Source organism: Anomalospiza imberbis, chromosome 1 (genome assembly GCF_031753505.1).
Source record: "Anomalospiza imberbis isolate Cuckoo-Finch-1a 21T00152 chromosome 1, ASM3175350v1, whole genome shotgun sequence".
Classification (NCBI taxonomy): Eukaryota; Metazoa; Chordata; class Aves; order Passeriformes; family Viduidae; genus Anomalospiza; species Anomalospiza imberbis.
Genome location: NC_089681.1, coordinates 18,911,894 through 18,938,795, shown reverse-complemented (window position 1 = coordinate 18,938,795; position 26,902 = coordinate 18,911,894). Strand labels below are relative to the sequence as shown.

The following is a 26,902-nucleotide window of genomic DNA, read 5'->3' as shown; positions in this document are numbered from 1 at the left end:
GTGAATTCAATTTACTCTCTGCAGAGCTTGTAGATCCTCTCAAGCAGTTCTAGCTTGTGTCCTTATCTTTACTAGCTCTTAGTGCCAGAACTCCAAAGGATGTGCTAAAAGCATCAGTGAACAGCCAATCGGAGTTCTACAATTAAGCTGAGGTGGCATACTAAGAAATGAGAAATGCCACTTTTGTCATAATAATTTGAGCTAGCAGTGCCACATGAATATTTTCAGTCAACCAAAATTTAGTGGCACAGGGCCATGTAGAGATTGTTTAGAGAAGGCCTGCTATAAATGTTAGGAATTTGACTTTAGTTGTTTTGAGTTGAATGCCACTGACTATTTAATATTTTAATGTCAAAACTGCCTTATTGAAAACTGCATCTTTGCAAAACATGTTCATAAATCCCCTTTTCCTATCTTGTATAAGTATGTTGGAACAGTAAGTCCTCCTTTGTGTTGAATGATCATATATAATTGTTCTTATGCTGCAGTCATTTAACCTCAAGATTCTGAGTCTGTGCATTCAGACTAAATACTGGTCTTGTGTCACTTTGAACACTGTGTTCTGCATCTTTCTAGTTCTAATATTTTAAATCCTAGCTGAAATATTTTCTTGTTATTTGTGGATCTGGCACACACTTTTTGACTTCAGTGTTTCAAGCTGTTGTGGAGGCCCGCCAGTCCTGTGAAGAGGTAGTTGAGAATTAGAGCATGAATCCTGATGTTACAAAAAGTCTTGTCTTCTTTCTGTCTAAAACAGCACAGCTAAGAGCTCTGATAACATAGCACCCCAGATCCCATGTTAAACAAGTTACTTGACTCTTGAGGTTGTGTTTAAGTGTGGTCAGTGGTGTCAGGTTTTTCTTGGTGTGGTCTGAGAGCATCAGCCTTTGTTAGCCTTGCTGGCTTACACAAGTGATGCTTGTGTGTAACCTAACAAAATGAGTGCCTGTGCAACAGCTACCTGGAAAATAAGTAAAATGAAAGCATCAGATCGACTCTTGTTGGGTCTGAGGACTTTTTAGACCACTGCGTTCTTTCTTTTATTTCTGCTTGCATATGCTTCCTAGAATGCTAGGGGCACTGGAATGGCTGAAAGATGCATTTGCTTTGCCCTCAAAAATGAATAGCTGACTCATTTAGTGAGAGATAGAGGCTTTGTAGTGTGTCATCAGCGAGGTTGAATTCCTGTTTCTACTGCTCTGACCTATTTTCACAGCTGAAATACATCCTAGTTTTGTTTCTGAGAGGTTAGGTCAAAATTGATGTGTTCTGTATGAACAGACAGCTTGAGCACTTGGGCTGTGGGCAGAAGTGTGGATTTTGATAGCTTGTCCAGCTGGGTAGTCAGCGCACACTGAGATGGAGCTCAGTGTTGCCTACCTCCATCTCTTGTTGACTCAGGAGACTTACATCGTGTCAGGTTATGAAACACTTGAATCCTGTACCCGTATAGTGAGGGGGGAGGTAATGCCTTCACATACTGAAAGAATGGAAGTGGGCACTGATGGGAAAGGTAGGATTTACTGCCTTAGGTATGGGAGGGGAGGACATCAAAAACCCTAACTGCAGACTATAAACTCCTGGAAAACTTGTGGGAGGAGCTCTCCTGGCTTTCCTACATGATGCCTTCAACAGGGACCTGTCTTCCCTGCCCCTACCCTCTGTTTGATCTTACTTTCCTGAAGTTACTGGAGTTCTCTCAAATCTCTGAAGGGCCTAGAATGGAAACCATATGAGAAGTGGCTGAAGTCACTTGTTCTTGTCCAGCTTGCAGAAGAGTAGACCTCATAGAGACCTACAGCTTCCTCAAGAAGGGGGAAATGGGAGGGACTGGCAGTGGTCTCTTCTCTGACCAGTAACAGGGTCCAAGGGAGCACCATAAGCCCACGTCAAGGGAGGTTTAGGCTGGGCATTAAGAAAAGCTTCGTCAAGCAGAGAATGACTGGCCACTGGAACAGTCTCCCCAGGGAATTGATTGCAACACCAAGACTGCCAGAGTTTGGGCAATGCTCTCTGGCACATGATGTTATTCTTGATGTTGTCTAGGGCATGGCCAGGAGTTGGACACAGTGATCCTTGTGAGTCCCTTCCAGCTCAAAGTTTTTGTATGATCATTCTGTGATTCTAAGTCTAAAGCAGCAGTGAAGGTTCTTCTGCTGTGAAAAACAAATAATTTCCTGTTTTTATTTCTGGCATAAGGAACAGAAGTGGTTATTTGTACAAGGCTTCATTCTGCTGCTCAGATACTGTAGAGGGGGAATATAATTTATCTTGACCTCTTGAGCAGCACCTGTCTGCAAGTTCTTCAGACACTTGAACCAATAAGAAGAAAAAAGAAAATTAAATTTGGGTTGAGGAAAAAAAACCCACAAACTACACTGGGCTATATACAACTGAAGTGTGTGTACATGAATTTGTAGTATGAGGCTTCTTTACTTCCATCTAATGGTGGGGAGGAGTGGAAGATGTCTTGTTCTGGAATAAGGGTTCTCTGTTTACAGGTTGTTAAGGCATGTATGGCATCCTGGATGAGATCAGTCTATTTTCATTTGCATCCTTGGACTTCTTAGGATTACTTGACCCACACTGCTCTTGAAAGAAAATAATTAGGCCATTTTTAAAGCTTTGATAAGGGCTGAAAAATTTGGAACAGTTCCAGACGAGCAACTGTTAGGTTTTCTGTAGCTTGCTGAGGAGGCACCTGTTGTGTTGCAAGGTCAGGTAAAAATTTTTTAGCAAAATACTTAACCTAGATGAGGAGAACATTGCTGCTGCTAAGCCTACACACAAACTTCTAGTGTATTTTATTGTTCCTGAGTTGGCTTCATTTCCCTCAGAGGCATTTGTAGTATCTTTAAACACTATGAATATAATCAGAAATTAATGTTTCTTCCAGCTGAGTTCTAAAAAGCTGCTATTAGTAAATAAGGGAAGAAGTACCTTTTAATGTATTGAATGAAGATAGCAGTGTGCAGAATTAGTTTATAGGTTTTTAGAATTGCTAGAAACTTCTTAGAAGTAGGCTTAGTCTTGAATGTCATTCATAGCTATAAAAATTTATCACAATTAATACCATCCATAGATCAGTTTTAGGTATGGGTGCATTCTTCCTCAGTCTATATGAAAAAGGATGGATTAGACCAAAGTTTATATCCTTTTTACCTATATAAAGAGTACCATAGGAGATTATTTATGTCGGCTCTGCTAGAAATCACTACTTTGTTATCCTGTGCAGCTTGTCCTATATAGCAAATATAAGATAATTCTTAGGAAGGTTTATTCTTGTGGGTTAGGGGTTTTTTTTCAAGATTTTGTTTCTTCTTTGGCAGAACCTGCTGTGTAATTTGCATTGTGATTTCCCTGCCCTCTATATCTTGATGGTTTTGGCTATCCATGTAGAAATTTGGGAGGGGGGTGTAGGAAAGCTGTGCTAATACTTCTCTAGTCTCTTCCAGTGTTGGAGTTGTGATACTAATTAAATCTAATAGTGCACTAAAGATGCTGTTGGTTTATAGCGTCTTTCCTTAGTACTTTACGTGAGGCTTAAATGGATTAGACTAAATATCCTATTCTCAATGTAGCCATGCTAAAATATTTTTTAAAATACATTCTATAAGGTTTCTTGCTTCTGTGCAATTTGGCTTGAAATATTTGAGTAAATTATGGTAAAAAATGGAATATATCAAAATGGGATATAAACCCATTGTAGCATGAAAACTTAATGTCTCATTCTCATAAGTATTTTGGGCTCCTTAATAGCAGCTATTTGACTGTTGAAGGTGGAGGCCAAGTGGTGGAGATTCATTTAAAAAATCCATGCGTATGTGTATAGATGCAGATATTAAAACTCTCACTTTTCTAGAGATGTATGTGCTTTCTGTTGAACCATATAACTACACAGGTGCATTGTGATTATCATAAATATCAAACCAGTTAGTTTAAAATAGAGCATACTTTAGTTACAGATGGTTGCTTGCTTGGCCTGTGAAAGAGGTCATCAAAATGCAGCACCCCAATAAAAAGAACAGTTTTTCATTTGTGTAATTTATGTAGAATCTTTAGTGTTTATTTACTAGCTCTATGTGTTGGCTACAGACAGGATAATTATGAATACTAATACTCTTTATTTTATAAAAAAGCTTTAAATACTCTGTACTTATCAAACAGCAACAAAATATCTCCAGTGATTAGATCAAACATGCAGGAACTCTAGATCATCTCCCCTCAGATGAAAGCAGACTGGGTATGATACAAAATCAAACGCAGCAACTCCAGAAATGTTTCTTGCCTGATGGGGTCAATGTCCTATTTGATGTCCAATGTTTTCATTAATCTCTTTCTGGATAGCAGCAAGTACTTCTGCAGTTAGTTGGTTTCCAGTTATCAGTTGTTTGTATTGGTCAAATTCTTAATGCATTGCAGAGGAATGAAGTCCCTATTTTAGCAGCTGGTGCCTGTTGGAATCAGCAGGAGTAAGCTGTGTAACTGGTGGATTAGATGTCTGCCCACGGGGCTGTAGTCAGCAGCCTGTGACAGTACCGAGAGAGGAAAATGAATTTAACACACACATTGCCTCAATTTTTTTCAGATGCTGGCCAGAAGAAGACCCCAGACAAGAAAGATGGGCGACGAATGTCTTTTCAAAAACCTAGAGGGACTCTTGAATATTCTGTAAGTTACTGCTTTATTGTTAGAATGTTACTGCAAAGCAAATTCAGGCTAAAAAGTTGTGTTACAAAATATAAGCAAAACTGTAATATGTATTGCCTTTAATGTTAGAATTCTATGTATCTGATAGTTTAGTTTGATAGAAATTAAATCAGGGAATTAGCTGGTAGTACTAATACTGTTTTTTCCCTTTAAGTGCCTTTTTTTTTTTCCTTAGAAATTCCAAGCTAATCAAACTATTGACTGGTTCAGGTTTAGGTAACTAGTTAGAAACAAATAACAATAGTTATATAATTATTTGCAAGTTCTCTGCTTTCAGCATTATTAATAAACTGTTGCTGTCAGGAGAAATAACAGAATAAAGTTGAGAAGGGAAGCTGTATCTTGATACTGACTTTCTGGTATTCTTATAATAATCGCTGTAGATCTGTGCCTTTTACTATATAACTCAGTTTCTGCATCAGTATCTGAAAATGGAGCCTTTCTCTCCCTGTTCTGTTCTTGAAATGACCCTCAAACTGTGCTGCAGTCAGCTTTCACATTTGTGGTTACTAAGGGAAACAGAAGTGAGAAGTATCTGTCTTATGTTATGTACTGGAAATACAATTAAGCCTATAAATAATGCTTATAGAGTTGATGTTAAAATAGGGAAAGTCTGCCACAGTTCCCTTTGAATGCTTTTAAAGCTGGACACGATAAATAAAAATGACAAGTGCTGTATGAAAAGTCTTTGCTTGACCTCTTGGTGTTCTCTTACTCCAGGAATAAGAGATATGTGGAAGACTTCACTGTTACATTAAGCCAAGCTGTGATAATTGCTTAAGTACTGAGAGGGCTGTGGTAGTTTTTTGGATAGAGACAGAGAATGTGTGGAGTGGAGCAAGAAGCATTTTGTTAGCGTGGCTTTTATTGGAATTTAGAAATAATTTTAGCCTGCTCTAAAGACTTCCTTGAAGTTGAAATTCAAAACAGGCATTCCTGCTGCTTAGGTTCTAGCAGTTGAAGAATGTTAATGTAAATGTGACTCTTGTTGATGTTATATTAAACCCATTTGGTCTGAAATACCTGGGAAAAACAGTCAGGTGTAGCTCTGCATTACTGGCATGCATACTCAGTAAATCCAGTAATTTGGCGCTTGCCATCCATGTGAGTGCTTTCACTTTGGTCTGTAACATACCAGGCAAATTAAAAGCAACAAGCTTTCTTTTTTTTAACTTGGTGTGTGTTTGTGTGAAGTTGTCTTGTACTTCTGCAGGTTTTTGTGTTCCAGTAGGTGGAGTTTTAGATCCAAAAATAGCTTTCTTAATACGTACTGAAGTATGCATCACTTCCTTGTGAGTCAAAATGATGATTCACAGGAATCAAAAGCTTTTTGTCATTAAACTTAGGCCGCCTTCTAAAGGAGCCTGTGTCATGTATGGAACATAGTGCATATCAGCTTCACAAATACTGTATTCTGTCAGGTCTTGCTGTACATTTCACTCGTGAAGCTTGTGAAACACTTGAGTAGCATCATGTTTAGTTAATATTGTGTGCATATATTTTAATAAAATGCGCAGATATAACCTTTAGGAACTGAGCTTATGCTCACTGTAAGTGAGGTCTGGTAGCTATTGTGGTAATTTGCTACTGTTGTTATTTATTACATATTTATATGTGAAGAGGTGCACTTGTCTTGTTTCTGACTTCATCCTACTTCCTGTCACAGTGATGACACACATGTGCACACATGAATTTATATGCCTGCATGTCTTGCTGCTTTGAGAAGTAGTAGAGAATGAAGGCAGAAACCAGACTCCCCCTCACGTTCCAGCATTGTTGAAGTTAGTGGGATATTTTGCCTTCAAGATAATAATTTAATAACTTTAAATAAGATAATAATTTAATATGTTCATTTTTCCAGTGGCTATGTGATTTTAGGAGGGAAGGTCTTATTTGTATTCATGAAGTTTGGAGTGAGTTGGCATCTCACTTGTGCAAACTATGGGGTTTTAATATGAAGTAGACTTCACACCAGAAAAAAAATTACTATGGGACAAATAAACAATAAAATAAATTTTCTTTTAAAACCTAAAAACAGAATGCAGTTAATGTTTAAGATTTTAATCTAAAGTTCCCAAGGCATGAAAACTTGAACCTGCTGTTCTGTATGTAGCACCAGAGAGATGTCAACAGATATGGTACTAGTTAAGGGAAGTAAGTCCTGAACTGCCTCTAAAGGTTACGAAAAAACTGGTTCATTTTTGCTGATACTGCTTAGACAGGGAACAGATATCTTTTAAAGAGTTTATCCTTTTCTCAATGTGAGTCAGCATATTAGATGCAAGTTGATACTGTCTGTTATTTCAGAATTCACAGCTGCTGCTCATGCAATATGTTTTCCCCTTCTGCCTTTTGTGTTCCATGTTGTACAAACACAACTGGTGCTTGCCTATAGGTGTCAAAAGAGCCAACTATGGGTGAATAATGGAGCATGAGCAGAGTACTGCTTACTGATCACCAGTGATTGTAGCATGCTAGCAGTCTTGTGACTTCAGTGAAAGCCTTCTAACTGCTCTTCCTTTTGCAGAGAAGAAAGAAATAATTGTCTTTATTTACAGATAGATTTGATTTTTGTTTAGAAAAAACATTTAAGTGAGTAGTTGAAATGGATGATCTGGTTTATGAGTGTTGTAGGGTCTAATCTACGACTTCCAGTACTTAATACACAGATGATGTTTTCCAGGTTATGGTAAGAGCCCTAAATAAATTCCTGAAGGTCACAGAAGCCTTTATTAGACCATAGCCTCAAGACTGAGTTTTCAGCCTGTATGTAGAGAGTGCTAAGGGCTCTTCTGGCTGGTGCCACTAGTTTTATTGCCATTGTAAGCTTTTACATGCTATTTAGAAAGCTACACACAGGAGTTTTGGTGATTTTTTTTTTTTTTAATTGGCTCTTCCATTTTAAACCCAAGGATTGTGTTATTTTTTGGCTGCTGCTTTTCTTTGAGCATGTCATTGTCATAATCTTTTAACCTGCTCTGGGGAATATTGGAAATGTTGATCATAATGGTGATGTTACTTCATTTGTTGTCTTTTACTAATTATTTTTGAAGTTGTCTTTATGATATTTACAGGGTTTTACTGATGTTGCATATTATATAAATTAACAATTAGTTAATATAGTCATAATTGGTATTTCTAAAGGCTTGGGTACAGTGCCAAAGTTGAATTATTTGTTCTCACCCTTTTTTTCAGTCCTCCCATCTGTTTAATTTTGTTAGTTTATTTTAATGCGCTTAAACTACTGTTTGATTTTCTGCCTCTTGGACATCTAGTGTTGAAATAAAAAAATAATTATTTCTGCACTTTGATTCATATGTATTTGATGTTTAATTTTTAGTGGAGGAATGAGTGAATTCTGACTGTTGAGATGCAATTACAGTAAAGTTCATTAAAATATCAGTAGAAAAATTGGTTTAAAATAAAGTTTTTAAATAACTTTGCCGGCTGTTTATCTGAGGGAAATGAAGGTGATTTGAAACCTTGAGACAGTGGTGGCTGAAGTTCTCTGTCTGCTGTTATACATAAGTGGACCTGGGAAACATGGGCATATTCTCAATGAAGATTTAATATTCAAATATTTATATAAGACTTTTAACATTCAGAATAGCATTTAAGTAGCTACCTCAATGTATAGAGAGTTTATTTTCTGAGAGATAAGGAAAAACTTCTTGCCTTCTCTTATAGAAGTGAATTGATAGGGGAAAAGCTGGGAATCCATGCTATGTAGTGGCACTATTCAAATCTTGTTCTGTGCTTTTCTACAGAGTTCTTATTTGAGATTTTGGCTGTTCAGATTCTACTTTTTGGAATAGTAGAGGGCCTGACAACTGGAAAATAGGCCTTGGAATCTGGGAAGATACTTCAGGAAGTCTTTATTATTAAGTATTATCATTAAGTGATACATAAGAAATATTTACCTAGCAGCTGACTGTTGCCCTTCAACATTTATATGAATGCAAACGTAGGCAAAACTTCTGAATTTACAGTTTGTTTTAGCAAACTTTCTGTAGCATGTAGAGCTTCTGATGGAAACCTTACTGGTCAATGATTTGGTGGCTAGTTTTGTTATGGTCTGTGAAGCACGTGGTACATATCTGGTCTCGTTGCAGTCCTGTTCTGATTTCTGCTGTAGTACCAGTTGAACATGGCAAATGAAAATATTCTTGCTTTTTTGTATATCTGTGATAGTATATACTGAATGACTGAGAGCTACTACAATACAGTCTTCTATACTGGAAACACTAGTGTAGAGAGATGTTTGCTGCTTTGCTTAGCTAATTGGCTTCCTGTATAAAAAAATCTCATAATAGGTTTCTAATCCTATCTTAAAAAGCTAATTGCCTTTTCTTTGGCAGTGCTTATATCTTTTTGTTAGTGAATCCAGGTTGACAAGTGCATCTTTCCAAAATCATATGGAAAAGAATTCTCTAGCTCTACTTGCATTTAACTGCAAATATATCTTAGCTTATATAGCTTCATCTTGTCTTAACTGATAAAATGTTTTTTTTTTTCTGGTAAAATGTTTATGAAGCCTTGTGCTATTATGCAGTAAAACTTCTGGCTGTTTGTTTCCTTGTATCACCATTATTCCTAAGGCTTTGATTTCTTTATTCTGAAATAGTCTTTCTGTATAAAACTTTCTTCCTTTTGCTTTCTTCTAGTAGCTCATTTTGACTACACTTTGGGAGATGGAGGTCAGAATCTGAGCTTGAAAAAAATCCTTTCCTTAGCTGGAAATCACTTTCTCAAAATGCTTATGCTTCATCTGCTGTCATAGTAGTCAACCTGCTTTGCTTCAGCATTTTTGCATTTTCTCAGTGATGGATTTTACTTGAGAGTCAAGGCTTAACAGAAGCTTATTTCAATAGTAAGAGGGTGTGTTTATATTTATAGAGAGATCTCTTCAGCTTTTCTGTTGGTGAAAAGCAAAGAAAAGCAGTTGAAGAGAGGGAATGAATCATTCTATGAACCCAGTCAATGGTGTATTGCCTAGTGGTAACCTGCAGTGAATTTGTAGAGTGGAAGTTCTGGTGCAATAGCTGAGCCTACAGCTCAAACTGTGTGACTGACACTTCTGGCCACCTGGAAATATAGTAGGAAGGTGTGTGCTTTTACATGGGGTTGCAGTACACTAATATTTAGGGGGTAGGAATGTTTTTTGTGGTTGCTTTGTTGTTTTTTTTGGGGGGTGGGCAGTCATAAGAGTAAAGAAAGTTATTATTAAAGTTCATCAGAATCTTGGTAAATCTACAGATGCTAAAATATGTAAGCCACTATTTGAGCTAACTGCTTACAGGTTTGTTTGTTTTGTTTTTTTCCCCCAATTGATACAGGTGGAATCAAGAGATACTTTAAACAGTATTGCTTTGAAATTTGATACAACACCCAATGAACTGGTTCAATTAAATAAGCTTTTCTCCAGAGCAGTCGTTCCTGGACAGGTACTATTACACTATATATGTTACTTATCCAACAAAGTCCTCTTTTACTATATTTCTCATTCTTACCAGAGTGCTGAAGTACTTCTCTTACTGATTTTCTTATTGGCTTTGTAAAAGTTTTTCCATTTTCTCCAGTCTATTCCTTGTTCCTATTTAATAACTGCCTGGAAGGAAACATGTAAGGAAGCTACCTCTGTCCCTTGTATAAGATCAGAGAAATTTTAAAACTAGATGTACTTAATGGTACAGCAATAACATTTACATACAAGCCAAATTGTTGCTTTGCAAATATAGCAGGCTGTTTACCACCTCCAGCTCAGCAGACACATTCAGTGTAGAGCTTACAAACAACATTCTGTGACTGTATATTACTGCCTGCAATTTCTATTCTAATAAATTGAATAATGTTTATGTTCTGCTCTGGAAACTTGGTTTTTACCAGCAGTATATTAATTGCCATTCACTTATTATAGGTCACTATTGCCTTTCTCCCCCCGCCAGCCCCCTGTTTTTGCTTTCAATTTTCACTTCCCCTTGAAAGCCAGGCCTGGAAACAAGTGATAGGTCACTTGTGGTATCAGTTGGTATTTGCCTTTTGTTTGATAAAGTTCTGTGTTCATTTTTGGTTGCTGCAGAACTTTCTCTAGGTAGACTGAATGCCTACTATGGCTGAAATAATGTATTAAAAGTGTGAGTACCTTCAGTTGAAATTTTTTTATGTATTCAGTGAGTCTGTTTCCTTATTGCTCAAATAGTAGAGTCATAGCAAGAGAAATAATTGGACACATTTTCCTTGGACACTCTTATTTCTGGCATGCTGTATACTTTTAATGCTTTCTATCTGAACTTCTGACTGAAAATCAAAATTATATCAATATAGCATTTAAAACTTGAAATGCTAAAATTCCAAGTACTTTGTATAGTATTGTTTTTTCCCTCAACTCATAATTCTTTTAAAAGCAATGGTAGCAGAAATGATTTTGTGTAGCTTATTTGGGAAAGCATAGTAAATATAGCTTAACTGATGGGAAATCTAAAGTAAATCTGAAGGCATAACTAACTTCTATCTACATTATATCTTCTTTATAGATTTTGTATGTTCCTGACCCAGACTACATATCTAGTGTGGACAGCTCCCCTTCTCTAAGTCCTGTAAGTCCCCTATCACCTACATCTTCCGAAGCAGAGCTTGACAAGGCTACAGTAAATGTAGGTATACCTATTGTCCTTAAAATTAACTTTCCCTTACAAGATAAATGTTACAGATGCTATGCTTTCTTCTTAAACTATCTGTTTGTTTTGGGGAGAAAGTATAGGCAACACTTGGAGTTGAAAGTAAAATAGTTCATTTTTAAAAGTAAATACAAGATTTTAGTCTTTTAAAGTTATAGTTTTCAGTGTGAAAACTGATTTGAAGGCAAATTACTTGTAGCAAAATGCTGTCATTGCACATAGAAATATTAATTAGTTAGTTGCATTTCTGTATTTGTTACATTTCATAGCTTGTCAACATTTGTCTCTAATCTTATTGATAGTTTTTGTAGAAAAGATGTATTGGAAGGAATGCTCAGTTTCCCCCTGCTTGCTATAGAGGTGCTGGAGAGGGTTCTCTAGTTTCATTTCACAAAATGAAGTTAAAAAAGGGGATTTTGGTGAAGGAATAATGCAGAATTAATTGTAACTGACTTTTACTTGGTAGTTCTACATTTGTAGACTTTCAAAATGCTAAAAATGTTTAGCCACCCGCATTGTGCTGTAATTCAGCTCAAATGTAGATTTTTGAGTAGGAGCTGGCTTTGTAGAAAGAAGTGTGGCTTTCCAGGAGCACTGGTTTGCTGTCAGCAGCATCCTGTAGGGAACAGTCCAACCTGGAAGATACAGTATTTGAGCCTGAGCTGCTCTGCAGTTTTTGCAACTATGATCTCATTTGGATGCTTCTTCATGTATCACCACTCTTCTTTTCCCAGTTACTATCTTTTCCTCTCAAATAAGAAATTTTCATGTTAGCATATTTTGACAGTACTCAGTCAAACTGTCAAACATCTGTTCCAGGATTCCGTGTGCTCAAAGTTTAGGAAGGTTTGAGACTTAAAGCATTTACTTATTTGCTTACATGACTTGGTCCAGATGAATTTAAATATAATGATTTGCATTGTTGGTCAAGAGGTTCCCAAGCTGCATTACAGTCTATGGTGTCCCTTCTACTGAGAATCACTGTTTGGTTTTGCTGTGATACCTTTTCTCTGTCTTAGCATGCCAGTTCTTATGTCTGTCATTTGTGCTGAATAATTTCTTTTGTTTGATGGCGAACTGAGGGTGGTGTAACACAGTAAGCAGATTCGCCTGCAAGGATACATTCTTGTATCATACATCTTGTATCTGTATCAGTCTCAGAAAGACCTACCCATGTAACATTTTGTGAGAAGTTACTTGAGGAAAAAAATATCAATTTTACTATTGAAAATCTGAGCTTTTCCTACAGATTCCATGCCAGAAAAATACCTTATTCTTTCTTTTGTCAATTATTTTGTGTATCACTTAGCATATAGTAGATGAGATGTAACCATACTTGGAATTTGTTTGAAAACTTTTTGTTGACTGTATGCTCATATGGGAGTTAAAATTTGCAAGTGTAGAAGAAACAAAGTAAATGAAAATACTTAAAAGCCTCTTCTGCAAAAGATTTTTTCATTTAGTGTAGTCAGTGCAGTGCTAGCAACAACTGGAATGTTGAATTTTATTTAACTGATGCACAAAATAGTTATGTAACAATAAAGGATCTTGTTCCATGTTGTGGATCGTCACAAGCAGTTCTTAAAGGCTTCAGGGAAGATCAGATTAGCAGTGAGACAATATATAATATAATTATTTTGTTTCTGAGGCCTTTCAAAGTACATCTAAGGGAAGAAGACATATTTGTCAAAAAATCAAGGAACAGAAATCACTTGTCAGTGTGGACTGTGTGCATTCGGTTTTGTTTTCAGTCTTCTCTAACAACACAAAAGGCACTCAACTTCTATGTGAGTAGTTAAGGCTGGAGGGTTTTGTTCTTCATCATAACATCTGTCTTTGATGGTTTTCTTTTCTCTTTTTGCTGATTGCTATCATTATGAAGGAGAGACATACTAGTGTACATTCTCTAATGCTCTCTTGATGTCTATCTTCTTTGACTGTCCTCCAGTTTTGACTCCAGATTTGCAGTTTAAATTTGAGCATGTTTCAAGGTAAAGATGTGTTCCTCTGCTTATATAATGTAAAGGAGTCTTCTCTCTGCTCTGGACAATAGAATTAGTGCTTTCTTGTTACAAATTTAATAAGAAGGCTAACAAATATCTGAATGCCTGTTCAGTCAAAAATAAACTGACGTGTTCTATTCTTGTTCTTCTGTTGTATTGAAAATTGGAGTACCTTACCACAGCCATGTGGCTAGATACAAACCAGCATGTGGCTGATATAAGACCTGCATAACTCTTTGTTAAAACTGGGGGGTTTGGTAGGTTTTTTTGGTCTTTTTTTTTTTTTTTTTTTTTAATTTTGCAACACTTAAGCTAAAATTTCATTGTGTATTTCAATAATTTTGTTTCTGTCAATAAGACTGTGTAAGAACTAGCTTAGATTTTGAAGTTTTTCTGGTGCTGCTGGTTTTTTGAAAGATGCCTTCATTCAGCAGTCTTAGGAGCCTTAGGCATGTATTTGAGAAGATCCTATATGCTTTGCTACCTATAAAGCTTAAATTCCACTTCAAAATAATCATGTAGTAACAAGGGCATCATCATTAAATTGGAAAGTACCATTGTGGTGATGCATCCCCCTGCTCCTCCCTTTGCCAGGCCATACTGAGATTGTGAGAAATAGCTGGCTTATTCAGAGTGGGCTTGGATATCAGCTGAGGACTTTTAGAGACATTTTGCTGAGTTATGTGTCACAAGAGTGACTCTGTAGTTTTCAGTAGGAAAGCGTATGTAGAAGTAGAATTAATCTCCAGGAGGTTTGTTTCCTAATTATACCTTGATAAGCTTTTTCAGAAAATTCAGTTTTGTGTTCTCTATATTGTTTTGGTTTCTTGGTTGATCTGTAATGGAGGTTGAAAGATGCTGGCAAAGGCTAAAGTAGTGCTGGAGAGATAATGAACTGAAAACAGTTGTGCATAATGTTCCTAGATATGATTAAAGGCATTTATCTGCAGTCTGTACTAGTGAATAGAACTGAACAGGAAAGCAGAAAACCAAAGGGAACATGGGACTTCCTTTTTTCTGAAAATAGTAATATTTTATTAGTAACTAAAAGTAGCAATTATGTATGAAATTGAAGCCTTTAGATGTGGATGAAGTTCCAAAACAGGATTTCTATGCCTATAAAATAGGCTTTGGTGAAGTCTGTCTGTTTGTTTGAAAACAATTTTTTGTGTTGTCTGTCGTGTCCCTGGTGGGGTTCCATGTTCACTACTTAGCTGGATATACTGGCAGACAGTGAGGTAGGTAACTCTCTTATCTTCCTGGGGAAGTCATGAAGGCAATCCTCTGAAAGTTAAATCCAGGCATGTGAATGACAGAGATGGTTGGAAACAACCAGAGAGAACTTACCAAGGCTATATCATACATGACAAAACTGATTGCTTTCTGTGAGGAAATGACAGGCTCAGCAGATGAGGAAAGGTATGTTTCTTACCCTGACTAGAGCCAGGCCCTTGACACTGTTCCAAAGCAGCCCAGTTAAAATACTGGAAAAATGTGAACTGAATGGGTAGAGTAAAAAATGGGCCAGAAAAATTGCCAGGATGATTGCGTTCAAACTTATTCAGTATTTGCGTGTGTTTTTTTTTTTTTTTTTTTTTAGTCTTTTGTAGAATTGTAGAATAGGTGGGTTGGAAAGGACCTTAAAGATATCCAGTTCCAATCCCTTTGTCATAGGCAGGGACACCTTCCACTAGACCAGGTTACTCAAACCTCATCCAACCTGACCTTGAACACTGTTTGCTGTGTTGGTGGTCAGTTTGAAATCCTTGAGTCCCTGTTGGGGCAGTTCTTTTATAATCTGCCCATCAGTGACCTGACTGGTCAAATTACACAGCAGAAAATCTCCAGAGGTTGATATTGAATAAACAAGTTGCTGAGTTCTTCTTTGTTCCTTTATACTTCCTTTCAGGATTCAGATGGAGTCCAACAGAAGGAGTCAGCTGTCTCGCCAGCACATGCATGTGTTCGTCCTTCAAGAGTGGTGTCATCCACCTCCGAAGAGGAGGAAGCATTTACAGAGAAATTTCTAAAAATTAATTGCAAGTACATCACTAATGGCAAGGTACTGAAACATTCAGGTTTTACTGTTACTGTATAGGATGTCATAATAAAGCATGTTTAAAGCATAAACATAGAATAGACTTTAGTCAGGGATGAATAGATGGAATCAACTCACATGCCTACATCTGTATAAATATATTAATTTTTTTACTCACTGTTTCCTCTGGGTTCTCCAGGCCTCTTGTTCAGAACATGATTGATGCAAGCAGTTGGTACATGACAGACATCCCCGATGCTGTTCTGTTACATAATTCTTGTATGTTGAGGGCCTGAGGTCTGTTTGTTCCTTACGTTACTATCTCTCATAGGTAATTTTCTTTACTTACAGTGGACAAAAACATGCCTTAAACTGTACTAGAAAATACACAGTTGTGTCACTTTGCTTGCTTCTTTTTTTTTAAAGCAGTACAATGAGAGCAGACTAAACCTCTGATTCTGCAAACAAGTTCCGTATTGTTCACCCTTTGGTGTGGTATGGTAGAAACCTTGATTTTGTTTTTTTCTTTGAAGCAGTTACAGTTATCTCAATAGCATCATTACACAAAATGCCTCCCAAGTTAGTGACACTTAATTAAACTCTGTTTATCTCATAAGTGCACAAGTCTTGCACAGACTTCTAGGGACTGAGGTAAAGTGTTTTGCCATTATCTCAGAGCACTTTACCAAAAATCAAAATGTATTGCTCCCCTACTTCACAGAATAATTACTATTAGACCCTTTATCTATGAAAAATGCCTTCACTCAATGAATGCAATAAAATTCAAAGTACTTGTAATACTTCCTCCTGTGCCTGAACTTCAGATGTGTATGTAGAAATACTTCTGTTTCTGTGTTGTTCAGCAATAGGTTTGCAGATAAGGTACACTAATAATAAACAGATGAATAAGAATCTCCTAAAACTGCGATTTTAGTTTTTTTGGCTGATGGGGAAAGGATTACAAATCTGTGTGTCTAGGCTTGAAGCCTTTTGACAATATATGTATATTGACAAAAGCTACTTGTTAGGAGTTGGTGAGGCAAGTACTGGAACAGCTTTGGTTTTTACTTTGTTCTACTTTGCTTTTTTTCATTCACTGCATTCTGCCTGTGAGTGACTTTTTTAGGTTAATCCTAGGCACATCCTTACTTATCAGTTTTAAATGCTGTTATGCAGAGGAATTGAGACATGTGAGCCTCTGTCAGAAATTTGATGTACTGGAAAAAAATCTGGGGTTAAAATTTACAGCCTATTATTTATATGCTGTAATTTCTCCTCAGAATATTACAAGGAGTATTAATGGTCATTGACTTTCAGCATTACAGCCTATTTTTGAAGAGTTTCAGGGAGAATTCTGTTTCTGAAAAAGTTCTATAACCCATTACAGTGTCTATCGATACCTGGGGAGGTGGGTGGGAGAAAAATGAATACTGACTTGCTCAGATTTGAGTGCCAGATCTTGTAGGGTATCGTGTAATTTAGACTTTGTGCCACATATTGTAAGAATGTCCTCTTGAATGTTTGTCTTGCCTCTCCTGGATACATTTTCTTATGATGCAGGATGATAAACTTGCAAAAGTTTTCTGGAGAAAGCTTAAAAGTTTCAGCCTTTGCTTTCTGCTCTGAAAGTGATTTTTGAATCTCATAGTTAGCCATTCTTTAGGGCTTCAGCTGTGGAGTGTGTCATCACTGTGACTGCTACTTGTAGACTGAAATCTAGTGAAAGCCTATTTTTCAGTGTCTATGCAAAAGGGCTTTCATTAGGGTAAGATTGTCTCATTTCTCTCTTTTTTTAGACCGCTTATTCTGTATATGGTTGGAGTTGCATTTAATCACACGTGACTTTCTAGACAAGCACAGAGGAATTCTCTGAGGAGCAGTGCTTGGAACCTGGAATGCTTGCTCTGTCCATTTCACTTGCTCCATGTTAACTGGTTATGGCTACTGATAGAGGCAGGGTGCTGAGCACAGTGAGAGACAGGGTCATGTGAATATTCTGTACAGATAAAAAATCAGTGTGACCAGTGTGCTGCAGTCACACCTTGACTTGCTGCTTACTGTGAACATAGGTGTGCCCTGTCTTACAGCTGCACTGTTGGCTTCTACTGTAGAAAAGTGTGCTGCTGTGGGTTTTTTCATTCTCTGCACTGTTCCTTGAGCCAAAAGAAACTTTAAAAACTTAAAGTTTTTAAAAGTACTTTAAAAAGTTTGCTTGATTGTAACTGAAATTAGTAAGGGAAGTTTGGAATTCTTTATTATTTTTGCTAACTTACTTAACTGTTTTGAAATGTAATAGGTAAGGGAGAATTACTAATACTCAGGCTTGAAAAAACTCAAACCACTGACCTGGAAATGAAAGCACAGAAAACACACATTTATCCTTCATTAAGTGAAAAGGAGGACATTAATGAAGTTCAAAACTTATACAAGAAACAAAACATAAATGTTCTTTTCATTATAAAAGCCTCATAAATCATAAATTAGTTTTTATTAAACCTTGTGTGTTCAAGAATATAATGGAATTATTTAGAGACCTTATCTTTGAAAACTTCTTGAAAACTTCTTGTTAGAAGTCCTTTCAAACTTTCTTAGAACTGTTTTACTGAACTGCTTAATTTTAATGTGTGGGCTCACCAATGTGATAGTTTGACTCTAAACCTCCCTTTATAATGATTGTTTAGATTTCCATCTGAGGTATTGTGTGGGAGTTAGAGCTTCCATTGCCTGAGGTGTAAGGAATTTTAATGGTAAGAAGACTGATTCAGAACTGAATGTCTGCATGTGCAGTTTAGTCTACTTTCAATGTGTATGTTTTTATGTATCTGGATTAATATTTTCTGGACCAGCTTTAAGACTCAAGGGATCTATTTTTTAATAACCTAGAATTTCCACATGGTTTTTAGCAATAGAGTGGCTTAGCATTTCTCTTTGAGGATCTTAAATCTGAACTTCACCTGAACAGAATTTTATTTCATGTCTTTAAAATCTATTGCTCACAGGAAACTTGATTTCTGCAAGTGCTATTTTGAGGAGTTTTGTTCCAGAACCAGAGCTTCCTGTAACAGTATCATGTTGAACTACTTAGTAGCTACATGCAGAGTCTAATTTGAATTTAATTTTCATAGACAGTATTTTTAGTATTTTTTTCTCTCAAAAACTACTTAGTAATTATGGTCCAAGAGAAACAAGTTATTGGTTATTTTGTGGAGGATGCCCTAAAAAGCTGTTTCCCAAGGTTCTGTAGCAACAATTGAGCTGTTTATAGATGTTAATTTTTTAATTTTTTTTTTTCCCCAAGGACTAGAAAATTAGGAGATTAGAACAAACATCAGTGTACTGGAGTCATGTAGCAGTTGGTAGTGTGCATGCCATTGTCCAGTGTTTTTACTTGAGTTTGTGCTCTGATTTGCAGATCTTTTAACAATAACAATGTTCAAATAACATAATTCAAATAATACTCAATTAAAATGCAATTCAAATAATATTCAATTAAAAATTCAACATAATTCGAATAATTCTTGTGGCTAGTTTGAAAAAATGAATTTGTAAAAAAAATAAGTCAAATAGCTGTTTCTGAAATGTTAAGTGAGTATTTGATTTATTTTAAAGGGATCTGGGCTGAAGATCCAACTTAATAGCCCATAAAGGAGAAGCTGGGTTCATCTTTTCTTAATATTGGTAGACAAAGGCATAGAAAGGCCTTTGTTTTTCATAAATAAGCGCCTGTGATATTCTTCGCTTTGAAGAATATATTCACACTGAAAATATTTTCAGTAGTTCAACCAGGTCAGAGAAGGAGCTTGAGGACTCTCTCCCTGCTCCAAAAGCAAGGAACTGAGGAGATTATATATGGGGAGCAGACTAGGCTCTCAGTTGTCTTTGGTGGTTGTAAGATAGCAAGGCAGGTTAGCTTGTTGGAAGTAACTTACCAAGAGCAGCATTATGGAATCATTTAGGCTGGAAAACACCTCTGAGGTCATGTCCAGCCTTTCCCTGATCACCACGTTGTCGATTAGACCATGGCACTAAGTGCCACATCCAGTCATTACTTGAACCTCCTGGGATGGTGGCTCCACCACCTCACTGGGCAGCCCATTCCAATGCTTAATAATCCTTTTTGTGAAGAAATTCCTCTTGATGCCCAACCTAAACCACCTCTGGCACATCTTGAGGCCTTTTCTTCTTGTCCTGTCCCTGGCTGCTGGGAGAAGAGGCCAGTGCCCACCCGGCGTCAATCTCTTCTTACATAGTTGTAGAGAGTAATAAGGTCCCTCCTGAACTTGCTCTTCTCCAGACTGAACAAGCCCAGCTCCCTCTGCTGCTGCTCACAAGACTTAATCTCTAGACCATCTACCAGCTCAACTGGCCTATTATGAACTTGCTCCAGCACCTCGATGTACTTCTGGAACTGAGGGATCCGGCACTGAATACAGTATTTGACATGTGGCCTCACCAGTGCTGAGTACAGAGTGACAATCACTGCCCTGGTCCTGCCAGCCGCACTATTGATACAGAGATACTTTAGGGTATTTCCTGGTGCCACTGTTATTACCCATTCCTGGGTATTTTATGAGATGACTGTGACATTTGCTGCCATAGTGCAAAAATGCATATCAGTAACCAGAAAAGTTGTTTTAGAACCTTAAATGAGTGCCTGATACTAAAATGCTCAGGAGTTCATCATTGCATACTGTGATATGTACATTAGGAATGCTAACACAGAAATCTATCTCATCCTTCATTTCCAACAAGGAAATGAAGTTTCCAGTATTTCCTTTAAAGAACAGATGCAATTTTTTTCTTGACTTATGCAAAGCTGTGGTGTTAACTCTCAAAGGCAGGAGCTGCTGCAGTTTTCATCTCTCAGTGAAGACTAGCGCAATGCAATGAGCAGCTCTTAAGCAGTTGGCTAAAGGCTTGTATGCTCCCACTTGTATGTTTTGTTCTGATCTTTTTTCCTCCCAGAATCAATAGCACTTGGTTTCTGTCCATGCTAGAAACATCTATTGAGTAATAGGTTTTAAGGAAGCTTTTACTCCTGCAAACAAGATAGTAAAGACAGAAGGTATTTTTCCTGTGAGAGTCATAAAAATTTTAGGAGAAAGTGTCAGAAATATTGGCATGTCTGAAAAAGAGTAACTAAAATCTGCAGCCAAACAAATGTTTCTTTATCTGGCTCTTACCTGAGCCTTGCTTAGCTACCTGGGTTAACATTCAGTGATTCTTGGAGGAAATAATGAAAACTAATACTAATTAGTATATTATTAGGAATTTAATTTTTATTAATTTGGGGCAGCAGTTCTTCTCTAGAAAAGTATCCTGAAGTGTTCATCTACAAACTGTGGACCATGTCTGGTAACTTGTGAAACAGAAGCGTTGCATTATGTTTTTTAAATAGATAAGAATGAAATAGGTCATCTGTTGTTAAGTGCTATAAATCCATTATTTTCAACATACCTGTATAATCTTTCACTTTGTTATAGTAATTGCAAGTGAAGTGTTTAATGAGCCACTTTGTCAAATCCAGATAAAAGTCTTCTAGGTCTGAGTGTTTAATTCTCAATTTCTATTGCTGTAGTAAATTTTACATGAAAATACACTTTCCAGTTAATTTTCATGTTGAATGTCTGCCTACCTGTTGTTGTTGAGAGATTCTTCTAAGGTCAATATAAGCTTTTATTAGTTCTAGCTGTGTCTTTGAGGCTGCAGAGGTAAGCTTTAATCCTTAATTCCATATGTGCTAAGGCCATGTCAGTGTACCAGTTTGTGATTCTTTGCCATTAGATGGGTCATTGTCAGTCTTCTCTAGGAGCCTTCTGTTTATAATAGAGGGTCTCTTAAACTTGTTTTTCTTATATGAGTGAGTAGCCTTGCACATGAACAGATTTTTGTCCTTGATATGATGGGGTTTCCTTAAGATACTAACAAGGCTGGCTTGTGGGCTTTGGGAGGGGTAAGTTGGTGTTTTCTGAACTGCTAAAACTAAGTGTGAAGCAAGACAACTGAAATGAGAGGTTGATGTTTAACTGGTTCTTCATACATGTTACTCTGATGATGTGACTCTTTAATATTCAGATAAGCTTTTTTCTTTAATCAATTTTTGGCCTGTGCTGTCAGCTGAAGCAGTCATATTTGTGCTCTTGAAAGCAAGTTATAAAGTATTGGAACTTGTTGACATGAATGATCTCTTAGTTGGGACAGCACACCCCTTGACAGAAAAATATCTCTTTATTGCCTCAAAACCTTTAGCACTTCCTGTGTACTTAATTTATCAAGGAAGGTTCATGAGATAGTGGACAAATGAAGACAATATTATTCTGGAAATGGAGAGCTTTCTAATGAAATCAATTACTGGTTTTGTTTTTTTTTTTTTTCTACTGAGTAATACGTAATTGGGAAGTTGGTATTGAACACTCAAATCCTTTGGATAGAGCAGTCATACAGTCTTAACATTTTCTCTTCAGCCTGGCTGTTTTGAAGATCCACATGAAGTATTTGGGCAGTGAAGGAATATAATAGGATATTTTGGTTGGAAGGGACCTACAATGATTATCTATTCCAACTGCCATCAAGACAATGACAATTTCTGGGTCAGATCTAGAGAGTATTAATTCCATTTTCATGACCATTAATGAAAGAGCTCAGATGTAGAAAAGCTGTTGCTTTTTTGTTTTAATTATGTACTGAATTTACAGAAGTTATATTGGTTTAAAGAGAAGCAGTTGTTCTTCTGAATAGACTCATTGACTTCTGCAGTCATGTTAAATTTGTTTTCTAGACTACAATATATATAACAAAATGTAGACTTCTCTGGATAGTTGTCCTCTTGGAGGACAGCCTTGAAAGTCTATTTCCAGAGTACAGCACTAGGAAAGAAATGCCTGTAACAATCTTCTTTTGGTACTTTAAACACCTTGGAATTATATAGATGTCTTCTGCTGACTTCAAAGTCTTCAGCACATGTGTTGCACTCTAAAAGATTTATATGAAATCTGATTAAGCACTGAACAACTAAAAGACTCAAGTACAGATCCTTGGGCTGCTTTTGAGACATGTCTTCATTTTTCTGTACTAGAAATAACATTGGTCATTGTTGAGACTTTAATAACACTTTTGTTTTGGGGTTTTTTAATAACTTGCACTGTTCTTTGTACTACTTGTCATCTTCATAGTCCTACTGTGAAGATCAACAACCAACACCTGGGAACAAAATTTCTTGAGTTTGGAAGAACTGTTTCTGTGTTTGTGCTGTGCTAATGTCTTCTTGAAACAAAATTGAAAACAATCTCCTCCAATACAAACTGTTTATAATAGCTATGAATGTGTTATCAGTAAAATAAATATTTAATTCCTTCAACAGCTTGTGAACTGAGTTCTTGCATGAAAGTTTGGAATGTCTGACCAGATTTGTAAAGTCTTTAGGAGTCAAGATCTGTAACTGAAGTATTCCTGTCACTCTACTTAAAGCTAGGTTTTCTCCAGTTCATAGTTGCAGCTCAAACTCTACTGTTCCAACAGTTAAATGAATTTCTGTATCAGGCAATTGCTGTTTGCACGTATTGCTAACTTTTTTTGTTGAAAAAAAGTTCAACATATTGTACACTAACTGTTTTTATACTTGTATAAGAATCCTATAATTCATAGTATGAATATCAATCTCAAAATTTTTCATAGTTAAAGTTTAAACTCTACTTGCATTCATGTACTACAGCAGTATAATTGTGATTAAAACCATCCAAAGTTTCATCTTTAATAATCTTGAGTATTTTTTATTCTAATTTCATTCTATAAATGCATTTGTCCCATCAGTCAACGTGTCTGTTAAGTTAGAAGGACTTGTATCAGCCTCTCTATTACTTTTGTGTAAAATAAATTAAGATAAATGATAGGTTTTTAAGGTCTCTCTAAATAAATACTAGAAAGTGAGAGAGAAGAGTTAAGAATCAAGTTTTAGACAAAAATTGCTTTCAAACCTACCAATTAAGCCCTGTGGTTTTCTGGGAAGGGTGTCTCCTTATCTCAGAGGAGCTGTTTAGTGTATTCTCCAGTGTGTAAGGTTTCTCTTACTTTACTAAAACCAATTATTGATTAGTTGTGAGGAATAAAATTATTTTCTTTTGAGAAAGCAGGTGGTATTAATTTTCTTTCCCAGAAAAAGTTAGTTTCTTGTCTTTAACAGTGACTCAGTAACATAACAGGCTGCTTAAATATAAATTTAAAATGGCGTTATTTAAAAAGAAAAAAATAGAAAACACCTTCTTCCTACTGAAGAATGAAGAATAAACTGGAATTTGAAGGAGAAAAATTACCACTTCTTTTCCCTCTCATTTTAGGGTACGGTCAATGGTGTGCTGCTAGTGACGCCAAATAATATAATGTTTGATCCTCATAAAATGGATCCTCTGGTCCAAGAGAATGGCTGTGAAGAATATGGCATCATGTGTCCAATGGAAGAAGTGATGTCAGCTGCTCTGTATAAGGAAATTGTGGACAGCAAAATTAAGGAGTCATTAAACATGTAAGATAGAACAGTATTTGTAAAGCTTTGAGTAAATCTGAACTGTAGCCACATTGTTGACCATATAAAACTAGCAAACTAGCATTTTCCTTCTTTTCTTGTTAGGAAAGGATATCAAAGATTGGCTTGGAAAGATTCTATAGAAAGTTTGCTTTACCTTCAGTTCTCACATCATATATATTATACAGGCTAAATCATCTTCTATATACATGGATTCTAATTTCCTCCAGTAATCTCTTATAAAGATCTGTGGTACCACATAATTTCCTCTGCCCCTTCCCCACTATGGAAACAGTAGTAGATGCTGTTTGGTTCTTCGGTAATTTTAAGTAACTGATGTTCACAATAAGAAAGTGCAGCTTGACAATTTTAGGAATAAATTTTTTATTGTTTAGCATTTTTCACTTGCTTCTCAATCTTGTTGCTCTGACAAATTATTTAAACTCATTTTCTAAGATTTGTATATATTATCATGGGCCTAGGAGTATATTTTTCTCCCTTTATGGCTAGGGGAAGAACTGCATATTCACCTTTAGGTGTAGTCTTTTTTTGGAGTAAACAGTGAATTTGGATTGGTGAGGTCTAAGCACAGGTGTTTAGTGCAGCAGACATTTAAAATCAACTTTAAAGAGCATTGTGAGAAATCTTTGTTCTGTTCTCTCTGGTTTTTTATGTCGAGCTTTTGTATTGTCATTAGAAAAAGATAAATTCTGTCTTGAAATCCAAAAAGGATTAAAAAAATAAATCATTCCACCTTTACCTGTCGCAGCCCATACAGCACAAACATTTGCAGACTGCCTCAGTTATCTAGCAGCAGGGAAGTGGTCATCTTTTACCAAGAGAGTATAAAGCTGTTTGCTTGACATGTAACACTGTACCCTACTTAAATAGTTGAATTTTTTTAAGATACTCAGTAACTCTTAAAAATATCCTCTTACAGTTCATATAGGTAGTACCCCAGGCACATCTTTCTTGATAATCTTAACAATATGGACACTCACAAGTAGTAAGTTGCCTCATATCATTTATGAGATCAGTTTTGTCATAAACCTGGGAATGAACGGTTATCTTGGCACGGTCTTGTTTGCTGCCCAATGTCATGTGTCTATTGAAAGGGCAACTGAAATACATGTTGCTACAGTACTACTTTTGGGGCTTTTGATGTAGAATGATGATGCCTTCAGCAGAATTTCTTTCTGGAAGTTTATTTTCCAGACTGAGTTTTAAAACGTAGCTCACAGTTCCTATTTCAATTGATACACAGTGGAACAAATTAGATAACTATGCTTGAATCATGTTATTGCAGTTGGAAAGCAAGTATTTTTCTAAAATGCTTAGTTTGTTAATGATGTCACTGATTTTTGTGCTTCTGTAGCACATGCATTTTCTCATTTGTTTATAATATAAATGCATATGGAATGAAAATGTCTGCTAATGAAAGGTCATACTCTGCATTCAGAGGCCTGTTTGCCCAATTTGGTTTATCTTTCTTGTCAGCTGTATAAACTAGTGAATGGAACACTAGCTGCTGGCATTTTCTTCAATCCCTGTACTTTTGTGCCTTAGCTAAACATGAGGCATATTTGTAAATTTGGGGGAAAACAGAAAATCAAATCTTTAATATCTAAACAGCAGTCCTAACAGCTTCAGCTAGATCTGACAAGACTTGAGGTATTTTACACTTAAATAATGTTTTCTCATTGTTTTTTTTTTTTCCTACATATTCCACTGTTGTAGTTAACCTTCTTCCACTCTCTCAATTTTTCCAGCTGTCAAACCTGCTTAAATTTGGGAAAGCAATCTTATTTTCAGTATTCAGATTGTTGATATGGAAAATGGTCATAAGCCCAATGGATGCCTTGGTTCTTAAAACTAAAATTCCGTGTTGTATGGTTTCTATATCTGAGCCACAATCTGTGCTTAAACTGGACAAAAAATGTCTGGCCGCATTCAGATGTTTTACAGATTTCATGAACCTTACATTGTGCATAATCCTCCAAATTTAAAGAAATGGCCTAGTCTAATAGGTAGTGAATTCTAAAGCTGAATCCACATGCTTTGTAAGCAAAATCATTCAGTTAGATAAAGCTTACTACAAGTTTCATGTTAATGCTTAGATAAGAGGGTGCAAACATCCTGAATTTTAACAGCATCTTGGTAATCTAATGTAACTGAATATGAAGTTTTGTGAGACTGTGGAGTGAATTTATTGTCCTTCAAAGCAGAGATTAATGTACAAGCTTCTTAACAGCATTTAGTACTAGGCAATGGAAGAGTTGATGTGCTTCTGATAGCCAAGAAGTTGACAGAGAGCTTTAGTCAAGAGTAAGTTTAAATATGAGAATTTTTTGTGATGGCTGTGTACTGCCCAGGTGTTTTTTGACAACAGGGAAAAGCTTGAGTTCCGTAGTCTACTTGAGCATGTTCATAGTACCTTTCTAGCCTTACTTTTCTAAAAGTTATAGAATTTCTATTTAGTTTATTTTGAAAGGCATGTTTAAGCAAGATTATTTCCTCTGGGTAAAATAAATTTTTGTGATTGCTTTTTTTTTTTTTTTTTTTACATTATTTATCAGCATCTTCTGTTGTGTCAAGTAGTTTGGGATTTATTTTGCCAAACAGTGGTATCCTCAAAGTTAAGTACTTGCTGAAGACACTAAACACTGTTTCAGGTATTTTCTATGGGCAGAATAGTGAGATATACTTTGGTGGTTCTACTGTTCTGCATTTACTGGCTTTGATATCTGAGGTTAGACCAGATGATTTCTGCCATTCACGTCGTGAGCTTGTAGGGTGGGGCATGTCTGTACAATTGTACTGACTGCTTGGGGAGACAAAACCTAAAAAACTGTGGATGAGTTTTACCTTTAGAGACTATGGTTTTGTGTAGCTTTTTGTTGGCTTTACTTTTGTTTTTTTTTTTTTTTTTTTACACTTGAAGTGCCTCTCATAATCT

General features: G+C 36.3%; 1 protein-coding gene across 10 annotated transcripts in view; it reads left to right on the top strand.

The window, feature by feature from the left end:
- Positions 1 to 26,902, top strand: part of OXR1 (oxidation resistance 1) — a 260,222-nt gene that overhangs the window by 194,489 nt on the left and 38,831 nt on the right. For 7 of the 10 annotated variants that reach the window (XM_068182984.1, XM_068182973.1, XM_068182976.1 and 4 more), the window contains 5 exons: positions 4,589 to 4,671; positions 10,047 to 10,154; positions 11,244 to 11,363; positions 15,300 to 15,452; positions 23,762 to 23,946. In XM_068182984.1, the coding sequence (XP_068039085.1) occupies positions 4,589 to 4,671; positions 10,047 to 10,154; positions 11,244 to 11,363; positions 15,300 to 15,452; positions 23,762 to 23,946 (649 nt within the window). The remainder of the gene's footprint in view (positions 1 to 4,588; positions 4,672 to 10,046; positions 10,155 to 11,243; positions 11,364 to 15,299; positions 15,453 to 23,761; positions 23,947 to 26,902) is intronic. The other 3 variants (XM_068182992.1, XM_068183006.1, XM_068183002.1) reach the window with 1 other exon arrangement.